General features: G+C 40.6%; 1 protein-coding gene and 1 pseudogene across 1 annotated transcript in view; one reads left to right on the top strand and one right to left on the bottom strand.

The window, feature by feature from the left end:
- The window catches only part of LOC107133862 (solute carrier family 23 member 2-like), a gene marked incomplete at its 5' end in the record, with an annotated part of 22,474 nt that extends 6,781 nt beyond the window's left edge, over positions 1–15,693 (bottom strand). The window contains 2 exons of the mRNA XM_015476015.2: positions 15,132–15,329; positions 15,610–15,693. Of these exons, the coding sequence (XP_015331501.1) occupies positions 15,132–15,329; positions 15,610–15,693 (282 nt within the window). The remainder of the gene's footprint in view (positions 1–15,131; positions 15,330–15,609) is intronic.
- Positions 10,535–12,572, top strand: LOC125614911 (annotated as a pseudogene).
- Positions 15,694–15,980: the final 287 nt, after the last annotated feature.

Genomic DNA, 15,980 nt, shown 5'->3' with positions numbered 1-15,980 from the left:
AGGGCATATACAGGATTGCCTGGAGCCCTTAGTTTGGGCAATGATTTAGCAGATAAAACTACACATGACATACATATTTTCTCTACAATAGAAGAAGCTATAAATTTTCATAAAAGGTTCCATGTCAATACTAGTACTTTACAAAAACATTTAAAAATAACTAAGGATCAAGCTAGACAAATAATAAAACAATGTCAAAATTGTGTGACCTTTTTACCACAAGTTAATCTTGGGGTCAATCCTAGAGGACTGATACCTAGCCATATTTGACAGATGGACGTCACAGACTTGCCAAATTTGGAAAATTAAAATATTTGCATGTTACAGTTGATACTTCTTCCGGATTTTTGATGGGCTCCCTTCATGCCGGAGAAAAGACTAAAGATATTATAGCTCATTGCTTACAAAATTTGCCACTGTGGGCATTCCAAAACAATTAAAAAGGGAGAATGGTCCTGATTATACTTCTACCTCTTTTAAACAATTTTGCTCATCATTTGGCATTACTCATATAACAGAAATCCCATACAATCCACAGGGACAAGACATAGTTGAAAGAGCTCATCAAACTGTTAAAATGTACTTATTAAAGCAAAAAGAGGGAATTGGAAAGGGGTATATATCCCCCAAAGATAAACTTAAAATAACGCTTTTTACTCTAAACTTAAAATTTGGATTCATCAGGGCTTAGTGCTGTGGAAAGACATATGTATCCAAAAAATGTACATAAGCCCAAGGTACTTTGGAAGGATATTTTAACAGGACAATGGAAAGGTCCTGACCCAGTGATTGTCTGGAGTCGGGGGTCTGTTTGTGTGTTTCCACAGGGAGAACAGCAGCCGATTTGGATTCCAGAGAGATGAACTAAGGTCCTGACCCAGTGATTGTCTGGAGTAAGGGGTCTGTTTGTGTGTTTCCACAGGGAGAACAGCAACCGATTTGGATTCCAGAGAGAATAACTAAAGCGATTTCTTCAGACCAAAAAGAAGATGATTTGGCTCACATCCATAACAGCTGATATCCAGAACTCCACTTTGGCTATCCTTACATCTGCGACAGTAGTTCTCCCACACCTGGAGGCTAATGAAACCAGGATGCTTTTTTCAATATCTATTTTATTATTGCCCTTTCCCACATTATGAAGTTCTATTTTGTTTTTTGAGCTCATACAGACCTAGGTTAATGTTTTGCTGATCAGTTCTATTTTTTGACTATGGAGTTTTTAAACATTGCAATGGAGATTTCACCTGTAAAAAGTTACAAGGCCTTTACTATTATGTTATGTGTTGTATGTATTATATTATGTGTGCACACTTGTGTTTTGTGTTGTATGTTTGTATGTGTGTATGACCATATATCATATATGACGAGCGCTCATGAAAAAATGGATCCAAATATTTTTTTTATTTTTATTCACGTGATTTAAATGGTTTAATTTAAATTGGGTAAACAGCTGTTGAGGATTGTTTTAATATGTGAACAAAAAAGGAGGTTAACAGATCTGTTTGTTTACTTTCACCTTTCCTTTTCATTATATTTAATAATTCTGTTCAGGATAATGTAAGTTGTTCAGAAAATTGTTTTCTTTTAGTGCCTGCTGGAATGTTACATGATTTTTTCTTTAGCCATTATTGCCAGAATTCCTATCTTCATCCCAGTGCTGGTGAAGACAAAGATAAAACCAAACTACAGCTTCTGTAATAGCCATCACTGAACTGCTTGCAGAACTTGCCTGGACTATGTATCACTTGTATGCATTGTGAACTATCTGTTGGTGCAGCAACTTGTGGTAGTGTTGGGGTATTTTTGCTGATGGTGTCATCGGTGGTACAATTTTTCCAAAAGGAGCCGTTAATTGGCTTGTTGTATTGTCTTCCCTTCTGCTTGTGATGGTCGTTCAGCTGACATTTGGGGACCAACAGAGGTGAGGCAAAGAACCTCACCCCCCCACACTGGTACAAAGGCCTATCCACAGATGTGGCTGTATGCTGGACTGGTAGTCAATGACGGGTAAGATCCAATTGCAATGGTACCAACCTAAGACAGGAGGCTGACGCCTTGAGGTCACCTCATCTGATGACGGGTAAGAACCATATGTAGTATTGGACAACCTAAGGCAGGCAAGGTCCCTAAGCCACATGCTTGTTGTTTAAACAGAGAGGGGGAGATGTTGAGAGCCACAGCTGAAGGGGCACCAGCAAACTTCCATCTGATTGGCTCACCGTGGCCCCAGCAAACTTCCAGCTACCAGCTGATTGGCTCCTCTGTGGTGATGCTCATTGGGATGTTTCCCCACCCTTTCAGACCATGGAGCTGCTCATTTGGGGGACTCTTTTGGCTCCACCCACGTGATCCAGCCAATCAGCCTCAAGAGCCGGAGGAGTGGAGGTTGAGAGGCTCGCCAGAAGCTGGTGGTGGCAGTTGGGCTCTGAGGGAATTCCTGAAGAGCTCCTGTGGTGTGGCGTGTGTGTTCTAAAAATAAAGTTGGTTTCTGCTTGACATGTGGCTTGTGAATTGTGCCCAGCCAGACTGCGGCAATGGTGGCCCAAGTTCACCAAGAGAGCTTCCACAGGAAACAGATGCCACTTCATCCCTTTATACTTGCCCTTCTTCCCTGTACTACAGGACTCATAAGTATACCTGCTTCAAGTCCTTTCATGAGAATTATGTGTTTTACAAACCATACAGTACTTGTGCACACATCACCTTACTGTTATTATCACACAGGAGGAGGAATGGACAAGGTCTTGGGTTGGAGGAAAGAAGGTGGCACCAGAGTTCATGCTGCAGCTCCACATCACCAAATTGAATCATGGAATTGACCTGGGGCTCAAATCATCACCACTTTGTCACCAACAGCTTCCCCTTATTTCTCTCCATTCCAGAGGGATGAGGGTTGAAGAAATCAAAGGCAAGTAGGCCTCTGAAATCTCAGAGGACATGAAGTGAAGCATGTGACTTCCCTTGTTGGTCTCAAAGAGGCCAAGGAGGCCTGATACAAGACAGTGGGGAGCTGGGCAATGACAGAGATGGGGTGCTCTCATTGTAGCTTTGACAATGACCAAACACATCGGATGCATTTCCTCCAAATTTCATTAATGCACCCAGGGAATGCATGGAAACACAAACATTTCAGCAGCCCTCTAAGATAGAAACTAAAACTAGAAGTATGATTGCACCATTAATGAGTATGACTGAAGAGGAATTCTTTTCTACCTGCTGCACACTTTGCCCTGCAGATCAGAACTTGAAAGGTGACCTCATTAATTAGCTATCCCAAGCCCTTGATATACTGCCATAAAAAGTAGTCCATCATACAATTCTCCCTCCCCCACACCTTCCCCTGGCTTCTCTTGATGCTCTAACTTCAATGTGAATAAGATCAATCTAGGATTCTGTTCAAATTTCCAGAATCCTGAGAGGATTCTGACCTTGCAGTGGGCCTCAGGGAGGTCCAGAGAGGTGCCCTTTTAACAGACACTTCAGATAACTTTGATGCCCATGTCCACACCAGATGACAGTCTTGGCTCATGACATTAGAAGGAAAGGAGATCCTGCAGAGAGTTCCAGAATTCAGAATTTCACAGCCACTTAACAAAAAGGATAAGTGGGTGGAGAAGATAGGAGTGCTGGAAACTGTCCAAGATGAAGGAAACGAGGGGTCTTTTGCAAACCACACTGAAAGACATTGACTTTTGGGTAAAAATGCCAGTTTGTACACTTGCTCCTCTTGAAACCCCACTAAACTTCACATTAAATGTATTTTATAAGCAAAAGTCAAAGGATAAAGAAAATGAAGCAGGAAGCAATTGCACTAAAATTTTGACAGCAGAAAAGCAGGTGTAGAGTGGAAACTGATGTAACAGCCCTGCAGAGAACCATCCTATGCCAGCAAGAGATAAACACTAACATTCTGAAGAACCCACAAAGTCTCCAGAATGATTCTCCAACTAACAATAAATGTGGAGCTAAAACAGGTTAAAGTCTTTTTAAAGTACCAGCTCTCCCATCATGGAAAAGGGGGAAAAAAGGGTCTCTGTGCTATAAGAAAACAGGCAGAACTGGAAGTGGTTGACCAGTCAAAACAAAGACATTTCATTCAATGTATGCAGACTGCACATGGAAACTCCCAGCTCACATTCCCACATGGCTTCCAGAATACTTGCAGCCAGGGCTTCTCCCTCTAGGCAAGAGACTAGAAGATTTTGGGGAGATAATATGATAGCATGAGAAAAAAGAGATGGCAAATATTAGGTTTCCCCAGGGAGATCCTGATGCCTTTTTTTGAGGCAGTGCTGGGGGTTTAACCCAGAGCCTCAAGCACACAAGGCAAATCACCCTACCACTGAGCTCCACCCTCAGCCCAAGATGCCATTTTTTAAGACTATAGTGTGAATTGTGACCTCTGCATTTGGGCTAATATCATGCTATAGTGAATGGCACAGGGAACAAGGCCTATTCTCAGACTTGAACTTTTAGTTAACCTTTTAGGACCTCAGTAGTAGATATGAGCAGATGCTGCAAGGGTCACCAGATAACCAAGAGAATATGAATGACAAAGACCCAAATAAAGAGACAGATAAAAGTAGCTTCTCCTGCAAGAAGGTGATACCTTTTAAAAATCATACGTCATTGAGATATTAAGAGAAGATTTTTGACATTCATACATCAAGAACAGAATGCATAAAAATGGAATACAGTATTCAGAGAACAAAAAGAACTGTTAACAAAATTATTGAAGAAATAAACTCAAGGTAAGATATAGAAAATAAATTTGATTGAAATTTCCCATTGCCAAAGACCAAAAAATACAGAGATGTAAATAATAATTTTTTTAAAAGATAGGAAAGTTAAAGGACTAGTCCAGAGAGTCCAATGTATAAAATCATAGGAGTTTCAGAAAGAAACTCAAGTAAACAAAGGACAAATATTTACATATTGAAAGAGACTATTGAATACAAGGCACTATGGCAGAAAATTAATTTATGCCATGAGACATAATCAGAAATTCATAACACAGAATTATAAAGCAGATCCTTCAGCTTCTAGGAGTGGGAATGAGACAGAGTATTATCTAGGGCCTCAGAATTCTTAAATTCACATGGAAACCTAAAAGACAGTGTGATAATATTTTCAAAATTCGGAAAGAAAATGATCCCAACCTAAAATTCTATACCCAGCTGAGCTGTCAATCAGATGTGAGAGTAGAATCAAGATATTTTTCTACCTTGGAAAACTTGGAATAGAACCACCATTTGACCCAGCTATCCCACTCCTTGGTTTATACCCAAAGGACTTAAAAACAGCATACTACAGCGAATACACCCACATCAATGTTTATAGCAGCACAAATCACAATAGCTAAATTGTGGAACCAACCTAGATGCCCTCCAATAGATGAATGGATAAAGGAACTGTGGTATATATACACAATGGCATATTACCCAACATTAAAAGAGAATAAAATCATGGCATTTTCAGGTAAATGGATGGAATTGGAGAATATAATGCTAAGTGAAGTTAGCCAATCCCAAAACCCAAAGGTCTAATTTTCTTTGATAAGTGGATGCTGATCCATAATGGGGGAAGGCATAGGAAAAATGGAGAAACTTTGATTGGGCAAAGGGGAAAGAGGGGAGAGGAAGGGGTATGGGTGCAGGAAAGATGGTGAAATGTGATGGACATTATTACCCTAGGTACATGTATGACTGCACATATGGTGCAATGCTACATGGTGACAATCAGAGAAATGAAAATTTGTGCTGCAATTGTATATGATGAGTCAAAGTGCATTCTGTTGTCATATATACCTAATTAAAATAAATAAGTAAATTTTTTTTAAAAGATATTTTTGTATATGTAGTCTCAAAAAATTTACCTCCCATGCATTCTCTCTCAGGAGATTATGTATTCCACCAAAATCAATTCAAAACAAAACAAAACTGGAGAAAAAAACATGGAAGTAAGAGAGCCAACACAGAACTGGCATGAAGTAAATATTCAGGATGAGGGTAAAGAGGCATCTCGGGTTGACAGTTGAGCACCAGGAGCAGACAGCAACTATTCTAGATTATAGCTAGGAAAGACCTCCCGAGAGATGGCTGATCAAGCACCTGAACTTGAGAGACAACTTGATGTGAATCAGACTTTAAAGAAGAGATTTAGACAAAATGCAGAGCATTTAGAGTTGAGTTGTAGATAAGCACACAAAATATTAAGCATATTAAAAACAAAATAAATGTTAAGTCCAGGGAAAACAAAAGGCTGGCCAGAAAGTCACCTAGTGATTCAGTTCTGAATGGCATCATAGTCCTTCTCATGGAAACACTGAAGACGGCTCTCTTTGGGGAAGGCAGGACAGGAGGAGGAGGGGAAGATGCTTATTTGTCGGGGGAGTGAAGGATTGTGAAGGAAAATAAAATGATAATCATCGTATTGGGACATCAATCAGTAATGCCTAAAATGGAAGTGTGTTATCTAGAGACTTGGAGGCCAACAGCTAAATAATCAGCCAAGAAGGGTAGAAGCTTGCCTCTGCCTAGAGGAAAGGGACAGAGACCTCTAGTGGGGAGGAGAAGCCTGTTTGTCTGCTTTCTTTAAACCTACTACTACCCTCTACCCTGAGGGAACCCCTAAGGCCCCCAAACTGGCAATGGACAGGAAGCCTTTGCTCCCCTCTGTTGGGCTGCAGAAGCAGGATGCCCAGCCCTTTTGTTTTCATGGACTCTTCTGTCCGCACAAAGAAACAGAAAGGAAAAACAAAGAGAAAAAGCAGGTGAAGTTACAGAGTGCAGAACCTTGGCAGTTGTCCAGGCTGGGACGTTGAGCCTTGAGCTGGGCCACCCCATACCCCTTCCACAAAGCACAGTGGCAGCTGCCCCACTTTTGCCCCCAGGCACAGATTCAAAGGGCACTGATCATAAAACCAGCCTTGACACTTGTCTAAATATACTTTGTTCAGTTCTTATTTTTCCCAGTTATAAAATAATAATACAGATACTTTGAAGAAAGGTAAATGACAGATTAAAAGTGAACTTAAATCCTATTACTCAAGAACAACTATTAATCATTAGTTCTTTTTATCTGTAACTTGATAAGCCTTACCATGCAGATAATACAGACCATTTATATCCCAGAAATAAGCTTCGACATTTTTTCCAGCCTTTTTTCTATCTTTGAATAGGTAAATGTTTACAACTTTCATATCCATAATGACATTGATCACTATAATAGTGAGAAACCTGAAGCAAGTCCTTTAATAGGAACTGGTTAAGTAAATTAGAATATATTTATTCTGTAGAATGCTAAGTGACAAGTTTCTCAAAAGTGCTATTGCAGGAATGTGTTTATCGAAATTGAAAGATATTTAAAATGCATCACATATGTCAATTGAGGCACTGTCATTCACCACAGTTAAAATTTTTTAAAAAGTACTTTGAAAGAGGGGATAGTACAAAACACACAAACACACACACACACATACATATATATATTACTTTGAAAATTATAAATTATAAAATTTTATATATATAGTACTTTGAAACAGGGGACAGTACAAAATTATATATATGTGTGTGTGTATTATATATATTTTATATATATATTACACACACACATATATATGTATATATATATAATTCTATATATACACACACATATATATATATGGATTAGGGGAAATATATATAATATGCTTTTATTTTAGCTTGAAAAATAAATTTTCTGTATCAGGCACTGAGCTGAGCACTTTTATAAACATTATCTAATTTAATTCTCAAGGCTTAGGGAAATATAAACAGTTGTTGCTTGCATGAGTTCTCTGGGAGAAAACAGATGGAAATGTAGCCAGGGATTTGGAGAACAAGGGGCATTAAGACCCCATTATGGTAGAGCGCTCTCCCAGCATGCGTGAGGTTCTGGGTTCAATCCTTAGCACCATGTAAAAATAAAATAAAGATATTGTGTTCATCTACAACTAAGAAAAAATATTTTTTTTTAAAAAAAGACTCCACCAAGCAGGCCCTATGCCCTGTGCACCCAGTAACCTGGGGAGGACAAGCCCTTCACAAGGTTCAGGGTTGAGAGGTGTGGAGTTTGAAGGGCTTGTGGGTAAACAGGAGGCTGTCACCTCTTGGGGACAGAGGCTTTGGAGGTTGAGTTGTTAGAATCCAACCCCACCTGTGTCATCACCTTGATGCCCTCTTCTTGGAGCCAGTCCAGTGGCTGGACAAAGGATGATGTCACAGAAACTTTTTCATGGAAACTGGGTCAGGAAAGGAGCAGAGCCCCAGGAATGCAGAATGAGGTTGGCTAATTCTTGAATTTGAAAGGTGTAAGACATCCCAGGTGTCCCAAGAGCCCCAACCCTTCACTACTGCATAAGGAGGATTTTGTTCATTTATTTACTGAGCTCCTACTTCTAGCAGGTGAGGTCCTGCTACATTGTGGAAAAGCTCATCACATACCTTCCCTGCTGATGAACACCTGGGGCAAACCCAGCCGCCCTCATAGGGACAAACCATTTCGCTCTGCCTGCATCACCAGCTCACTCTCCTACCCTGACACCACCACTGTCCACCTCTGGTCATAATCCATCAAGTGCATCTGGTGACCTGCAGTTATCAGAGCCAGGGCAAAGTGACTTCGGACCCGTGGTAACAGGCATGTTGTGCAGAACCAGGGCAGGTCAGACTAAAGCAGGGCAGAAGTATTTGCTCTACTCTGCAGAGAGTCCAGAAATAATGGAAGGGAGACATAGTACCTTGATCACTCCAGAAGAAGAAAGGACCAGGCAGAAACTGTTGGGTAAACATATAACAGCAGCAGCATTCCAGAGAAAAACCCCAGCATGGCGTCTAACGACCCTCCTTCTCCTCTTTGTTTCTTTCACTGGCGCGAAACCTTCCCACCGGCGCCAAAGTTCAAACCCTGCCGGTAGGAAGCCTTAGCCCCAATTAGAATTAATTTCTTGGGCCCCGGAACTGACATATGGAAGAGCTTGCCAATAAACAGGCGACCTGTTATCTACCTCAGCCCTGCGACCTCTCCTTAGACCTATATAAACACACAGCCTTTTGTAATAAAGTGGGAAAACTCTTTGGTAATCTGTGTCGTGTGGTGCGGCGTTTTTCCAGTCTTACAGAAACCATGAGCAATCCCAGAGGAGTGAAAACTTGGAAATACATTTGGACAATATTTTACTTCCTCTCGTGATTACCTTTTAAACTTAGTGTCTTATTTTGAAGTAAATGGTGATATATCTCCCTACATGAACTTGAAGTAAGCACCAGGTGTGGAGACCTTTAGTGGATGCTTTGAGACCCCAACCTCATAGGCAGGAAGCTCCCTATGCTGCCAGGGCTAGAGCTACCAGCCATGCCCTGAGCAAGGCACTCATCGGCTCTTCCACAAAAAGCATCAGTTTTTGACCCTGTAATTTTTAGCATGGTTTTAATTGATAAGGTTTTCTAAAGTCTTATTGCAAAATCAGCATATTGATTTCTCATTTTAAAAAGCACATCATTGAATACTGGCTAGCAGTTAAGCAAGTGTACATGGCATTTTTAAATTTACTCTTTTATATTTTGGATATTGAAGAATAAACCTAGAAGCGCTTTACCACTAAGTTCCATCTCCAATTCTTTTTATTTTGAGACAGGGTCTTGCTAAGTTGTTGAAGCTGACCTCAAACTTGTGATTCACCAGAACATGAGCAACTAGTCAGAGTAGTACTCACTCACTCTTGAGTGGTAAGTGTTTGGATGTCCAGCAGCCCTGTCAAAGTCTGCTGTTAATTTTATGTGTCAACTTGTCTGGATTAAGGGATGCCCAGATAGCTGGTGAGACATTACAGGTGTGTCTGGAGTGTTTCCAGAAAAGACTGTAGTAAGTAAAGATCTTCCTCCCCATTGTGGGCAGCCATCAGCCTATCTGTTGAGGATTCAAATAGAACAAAAAGGATAAAGGAAACATGAAATCTCTTTCTTCTTGGGTGGGTCACCCCCCTTCTTATGCCCTCAGACCTTGCTGCTCCTGGTTCCCCAGATTTCAGACTCCATCGAGGACTTACAGCATTGGCTTCCCACCCTCCACCCACACCCCATAGATGGTCTTTGCACTCAGTCCAAATCACAGCACCATAGTTCCTGACTCTCTGGCATGCAGATGGTAGATCATGGGACTTCTGGACTCCAATTCTACAGGAGCAATTTCTGTAACAAATCTCATTTTCTATATGGCCATACACATCTGATTCTTTCTGCTTCTTTGGAGAACTATGCCTAATAAATACAGCAAGAACCTCTCTGAGAAAATGAAGCTCAGACACTGTCAGAGTCCTGTCCTCAAACCAGGAGGAGAGCAGCCTATACTTAGACCTGAGCTTTGGAGGATGGAGCCTGGCTCCTTTGAAAACATAAATAAGATTGAAAAGTCCTTAGCCAAATTAACCAAAAGAAAAAGAGAGAAAACAGAAATTAATAAATTTGGATATGAAAAAGGAAAAATCACCAGAGACATCACAGAAATCCAGCAGATCATTAGGGACTATTTTGACAACTTAGATTCCAATAAATTGGAAAACCTAGAAGAAATGGATATATTTCTAGACAAATATATTTGGCAAAATTGAATCAAAAGAACATTAAAAACATGAACATACTAATAACTTGTAATGAGATAGAATCAGTAATAAAAAGCCTTTCAATGAAGAAAAGCCCAAGACCAGATGGATTTTCAGCAGGTTTCTATGAAAGCTTTAAAAAACAACTAATGCCCAAACTCCTCAAATTATCCCATGAAATAGAAAGAGATGGACTCTCCTGGAAGTGGTCCACATGCTTACACCATGATCTACTTGGGCACCAGGGGAGGTTCTAATATTTGTTAAAATTAGGGACATGGTAGGAACTGTGTCTTGCACCGGGCTGTGGGCACCAGGAGGAGGTTCTCTGCATGGTGCTAGGCCGAGATGGATCTGCTCAGGGCCCAACAGCTGGCAACAGAGCTGGAAGTGGAGATGATGGTGGGCATGCACAACAGAATGACCAGTGCCTGCCTCCAGAAGTGTGTGTCTCTCCACTATAAGGAAGCAGAACTGTCCAAGGGCATGATTTGGACATTCATGAATGGATAGGCAAAAAGTCTACAGAGTTGTCTATGCAGAATGAAGAGGTGATGAAGAGTGTGCAGCAGAGCTCTGGTCCTGCATGAGGCCCTCAGACAGCATATACCTGGGGTGCACCTTGCTTCTCCCCACTTATTTAATAAAAATGCCCCCTATTGGGTGTCACGTGAAGACTGCCAGGCCTAGGCTCTCTCTGGAGCATCTCCAGAAGCTCGGATTGTGGCAGAGCTATCTTGTAGAAGGGATATTTGTCACACTGATATGTGACTGTGTGTGTGTGTGTGTGTGTGTGTGTTTTAAAGCAAGTTTGTTGACACCTACAAAAAAAAGGGATGAAACACTTCCAAATTCATTCTATTAATCCAGGATTACACACATAACAAAACCAGATAAGGACACATCTAATGTAGGAAACTACATTAGAAAACTACAGACCAATACCCCTGATAAACTTAGATGCAAAAATATTTAATAAAATATTAACAAATCATGTTCAAGAACATATTAAGAAGATTGTACACCACAACCAAGTTGGTTTCATTCCAGCAATAGGATGGTTTCATATAAGCAAATCAGTAAATGTAATTCCTCATATAAACAGAATTAAGAAAAAAATCACTTAGTCATTTCAATAGGTCTTCAACAAAATTCAGCACCCATTCATGATTAAAAACACAGAAGAAACTAGGCATAGAAACAACCTACCTCAACATCATAAAAGCTATATGTAAAAATCCCAAAGCCAACCTCAGAGTAAATGGGAAAAAACTGAAAGCATTTCCTTCAAAAGCTGGGACAAGATAAGGACATCCACTCTCACCACTCTATTTAATATAGTGCTCTAGCTAGAGCAGTTAAGGAAGAGAAGGAAATAAAAGGAGTAAAACAGGGAAAAAAGAAGACAAATTATCACTGTTTACAGATGATATGATCCTATACCTAGAAGATCAAAAAAATCCACCAAAAGACTGCTAGAGCCAATATGCAAATTTGACAAATAGCATGACACAAAATCAGCATACGAAAATCAATAGCTTTTCTATATACAATGAATCAGCTGACAAAGAAATCAGGTAAACAGTTACATTCACAATAGCTTCAAAAAAATAAAATGAAATGCCTAGGAATAAATCTAACTAAGGGGGTAAAAGACCTCTACAATGAAACCTATAAATCATTGAAGAAAGAAATTGAAGAAGACATCAGAATATGGAAAGACCTTCCATATTCATGGATAGGCAGTATTAATTTTGTGGAATTGGCCATGCTACCAAAAATCAATATATAGATTCCATAAAATCCCCAACAAAATACCAATTACAGTCTTCACACAACTAGAAGAAACAGTCCTAAATTCATTTGGAAGAATAGAAAACCCAGAATAGCCAAAGCAGTTTTAAACCAAAAAAGCAATGCTAGAGGCAATACAATACCTGACTTCAAATTATACTACAGAGCTATAGTAACAAAAACTGCATGGTACTGACATACAAACAGACACATAAACTAATGGTACAGAATAGAAGACACAGAGACAAATCCTCACATCTCTAGTCATCTGATCCTTGACAAGGGTGCAAAAAAACATACATTGGAGAAAGGACAGCTATTTTAAAAAATGGTGCTGGGAAAACTGGTTATTCATGTGTAGAATAATGAAACTAGACCCTTATTTCTCATGCTGCCCAAAAATCAACTCAAAATGGATCAAAGACCTAGGAATCAAAAACTATACAAATCCTAAAAGAAAACACAGAGTCAATACTCCAGCATAAGGCACAGGCAATGACTTTCTCAGTAGGACCGCTAAAGTTCAGGAATAATGCCAAGAATTAATAAATGGAATGATTTCAAATTAATTTCTGCACAGCAAAGGAAACAATTAGGAATGTGAAGAGAAAAATCTACAGAATGGGAGAAAATCTTTGCTGGCTACTCATCTAACAGAATTAATATACAGATATATAAAGAACTCAAGAAACTTTACACCAAAAATCAAATAATCCAGTTAATAAATGGGGAAATGAATTAGACACTTCTAAAAAGAAAAAATACAAATGGCCAACAAACACATGAAAAAAATGTATTATCAAGTAGGGAAATGCAAATCAAGGCTACACTGAGATTTCATCTCACTTCAGTTAGAATGGCAATCATCAAGAATGCAAATAATAATAAATGCTAAAGAGGATGTAGAGAAAAAGGAACACTTTACACTATTGATGAGGTTGTAAATGAATACATCCATTATGCAAATCAGTATGAAGTTTCCTCAAAAGACTAGGCATGGAACCAGCATATGACACAGCTATACCACTTCTCAGTATTTACTCTCAAGAATTAAAGTCAACTTACTAAACAGGGATACATGTATACCCATGTTATAGCAGCACAATTCACCACAGCCAAACTATGGAAACAAACTAGGTGTCCATCAATGAATGAATGGATAAAGAAAGTGAGATATATATATATATATATATATATAGATAGATAGATAGATAGATATAGATATAGATATAGATATAGATATATAGATATAGATACAGATATAGATATATTTTTTCAGACCTAAAGAAAGATATGAAATTATGTCATTTGCAGGAGAATGGATGGAACTAGAGACCATTATGTTAAGTGACATAAGTCAAACTCAAAAGGTCAAGGGTTATATGTTTTCACTCATATGCAGAAGCTAGAGAGGAAAAAGGAAAAGAAAGGTGGTGGTGGTGGGGATCCCGTGAAAATCAAAGGGAGACCAGTAGAGGAAAAGGACTAAGAAGGAGGGAGGGTGGAAGTGCTGGGGGTGACATTGACCAAATTAAATTACTTTATTATGTGCACATAGGAATATGTGATTTAAAAATCCCATCAATATGTACAAATATAATGTACCATAAGAAAAAGAAAGAACCTATCTGAGAGAAAACTCTCAGATGCTGTCAGAGTCCTGCCCTCCCCACCAGGACAGGTATGCAGCCTACACTTAGCTCTAAGCTCTGGAGTATGGAGCGTGGCTCCTTCAGAGAGAAAGGATCAAGGGGAGAGGCCCCCTCCCCATGAGTCTCTCAGCTTCTCTGCTTGAGTGGCCCTGTGCCCATTTGGGCCCGTTTCCAGGCCTAACATGCTACAGCAGACAATGAAGGAACGGTGTACCCCCAGGCCTGAAGGTTGGCAAAGGGCCAGCTGTTTGGGGAGTCTGTTGTGGGAAGCTTGGATGAGCGGGTTTGGGTGTCCTCGCTCATGCCTGTGAGACCATTTGTGATCTGGAGCAAAACATGAAGTGGGGTGGGTGGGGAACAGGCTGGAGGCTGGTGTCCCAGTACTGCCAGACTCCAAAGGAGAACTCTAAGGAGCCAGAGAAATAAAAATCCAAACCTGGCCTTCCAGGTGGGAAGACAGGGACATGCTGTATTTCAGAGCATGTCAGCTTGGGTTATGACTTTCTAACATTCAGACATGGAATCTTTGAATCTCCATTGATACAAACAAGACCTGAGCAGAGACAGGGAGAAACAGAGACAGAGAGAGGTAGCAGAGAGCTCAAAGGCATTTGAGTCCTGGGTTCTTCATGTTCTGGAGACATGGATGTAACCCTGCATTTTTCTTATTTTGTTCTTTTAAGTTAATAAAGAACACATTTTCAGGGCTGTGGCTGTGGCTATGGCTCGGTGGTAGAGCACTTGCCTAGCATGTGTGAGGCGCTAGATTCAATTCTCAGCACCACATATAAATAAATGAATAAAACAAAGATCCATCAACATCTAAAAAAAAAATTTTCCCCTAAGCCAATCTGGATTTGTGTTACTGTCCATCAGGATTCTGGCTAATACAGATCATCAGTCTTGAGTTGGAGATAAATAGAGAGAGGGAAAGAGGTAAATGGATGGAGCACCCCTCTATTACACCACTCCAGCTTCCTACCCATCTCCCCAGCTGTGGGCCATGCAGATCTTGCTGATAGTTGGCTGGTAAGTCAAAATCCAGGGGGAGTAGTTTTACTTACCTGACCCCAAAAAGCACTTGCAGGAGAGTGCAGATGCCAGAGACAAAGAAGATGGTGCTGATCAGGTAGCTCTGAGTCAGGAGGTCATGCTGCAAGCACAGATCCTTAGCCAGGATGAGTGGCACTGCTACCAGTCCTCCCAGGGCTGTGAGGAAGTGCTGTGGACAGAGACAGGATGTGAGTGTGTGAATTCTGTGACTATACCCAGAAAGGATGCAACCCTACCCTTAACAAGGATGCCCTTCCCAGGTCCAGTCTCAAGAGCTTTTCAGAGGTCCAGGCATGAGTGAGGGGCAAACATCTGAACTAGGCATGGGAAACAGTGACCCCACCAGAGGAACTGGGCTGTGAGAGCAGGGCTCAGGAACCAGGAACTGGTATCCTAGGAAAGAAACTGAGGCAGAAACACAAGCACAGGAGGGCATAACAGGAACCAAATGAGGGCCTAAGAATAAGAACATAGCAAGGGGCTCCTCACTCCATGACGCAACAGTGAGAGCCATTGACAAGGAAGGCCTGAGCATTCACTTGGAGCCACTGGCCCACGGCTGTTTGAGGTCTCCTGAAAGGACAGAGTTAGACCCAGAGTTCAGGACAGGACAGAGCTCATAGCTGACGGCCTCAGTTATGCAGAGGGTAAATTACATGTACATGAGTAATAGCCAGGAGATAAATAGAAGACAGTTAGAGATAGATTATATACATAAACACATAGCTAGAAGGAGAGGAGGTAGATTGATAGGGGGCCAAGCAATCAATACTGTCTCACACACTCTAGCTCCAGAGCAGAAACATTGAGCAGGTCTTAAGGGGTTTTCATGGGCTGTGGCCATTTCTGTTCTGAGCCAC

This window comes from Marmota marmota, unplaced genomic scaffold (assembly GCF_001458135.2).
Source record: "Marmota marmota marmota unplaced genomic scaffold, marMar, whole genome shotgun sequence".
Taxonomy (NCBI): domain Eukaryota; kingdom Metazoa; phylum Chordata; class Mammalia; order Rodentia; family Sciuridae; genus Marmota; species Marmota marmota.
The sequence above is the reverse complement of the archived record's forward strand: the minus strand, read 5'-3'. Positions and strand labels throughout refer to the sequence as shown.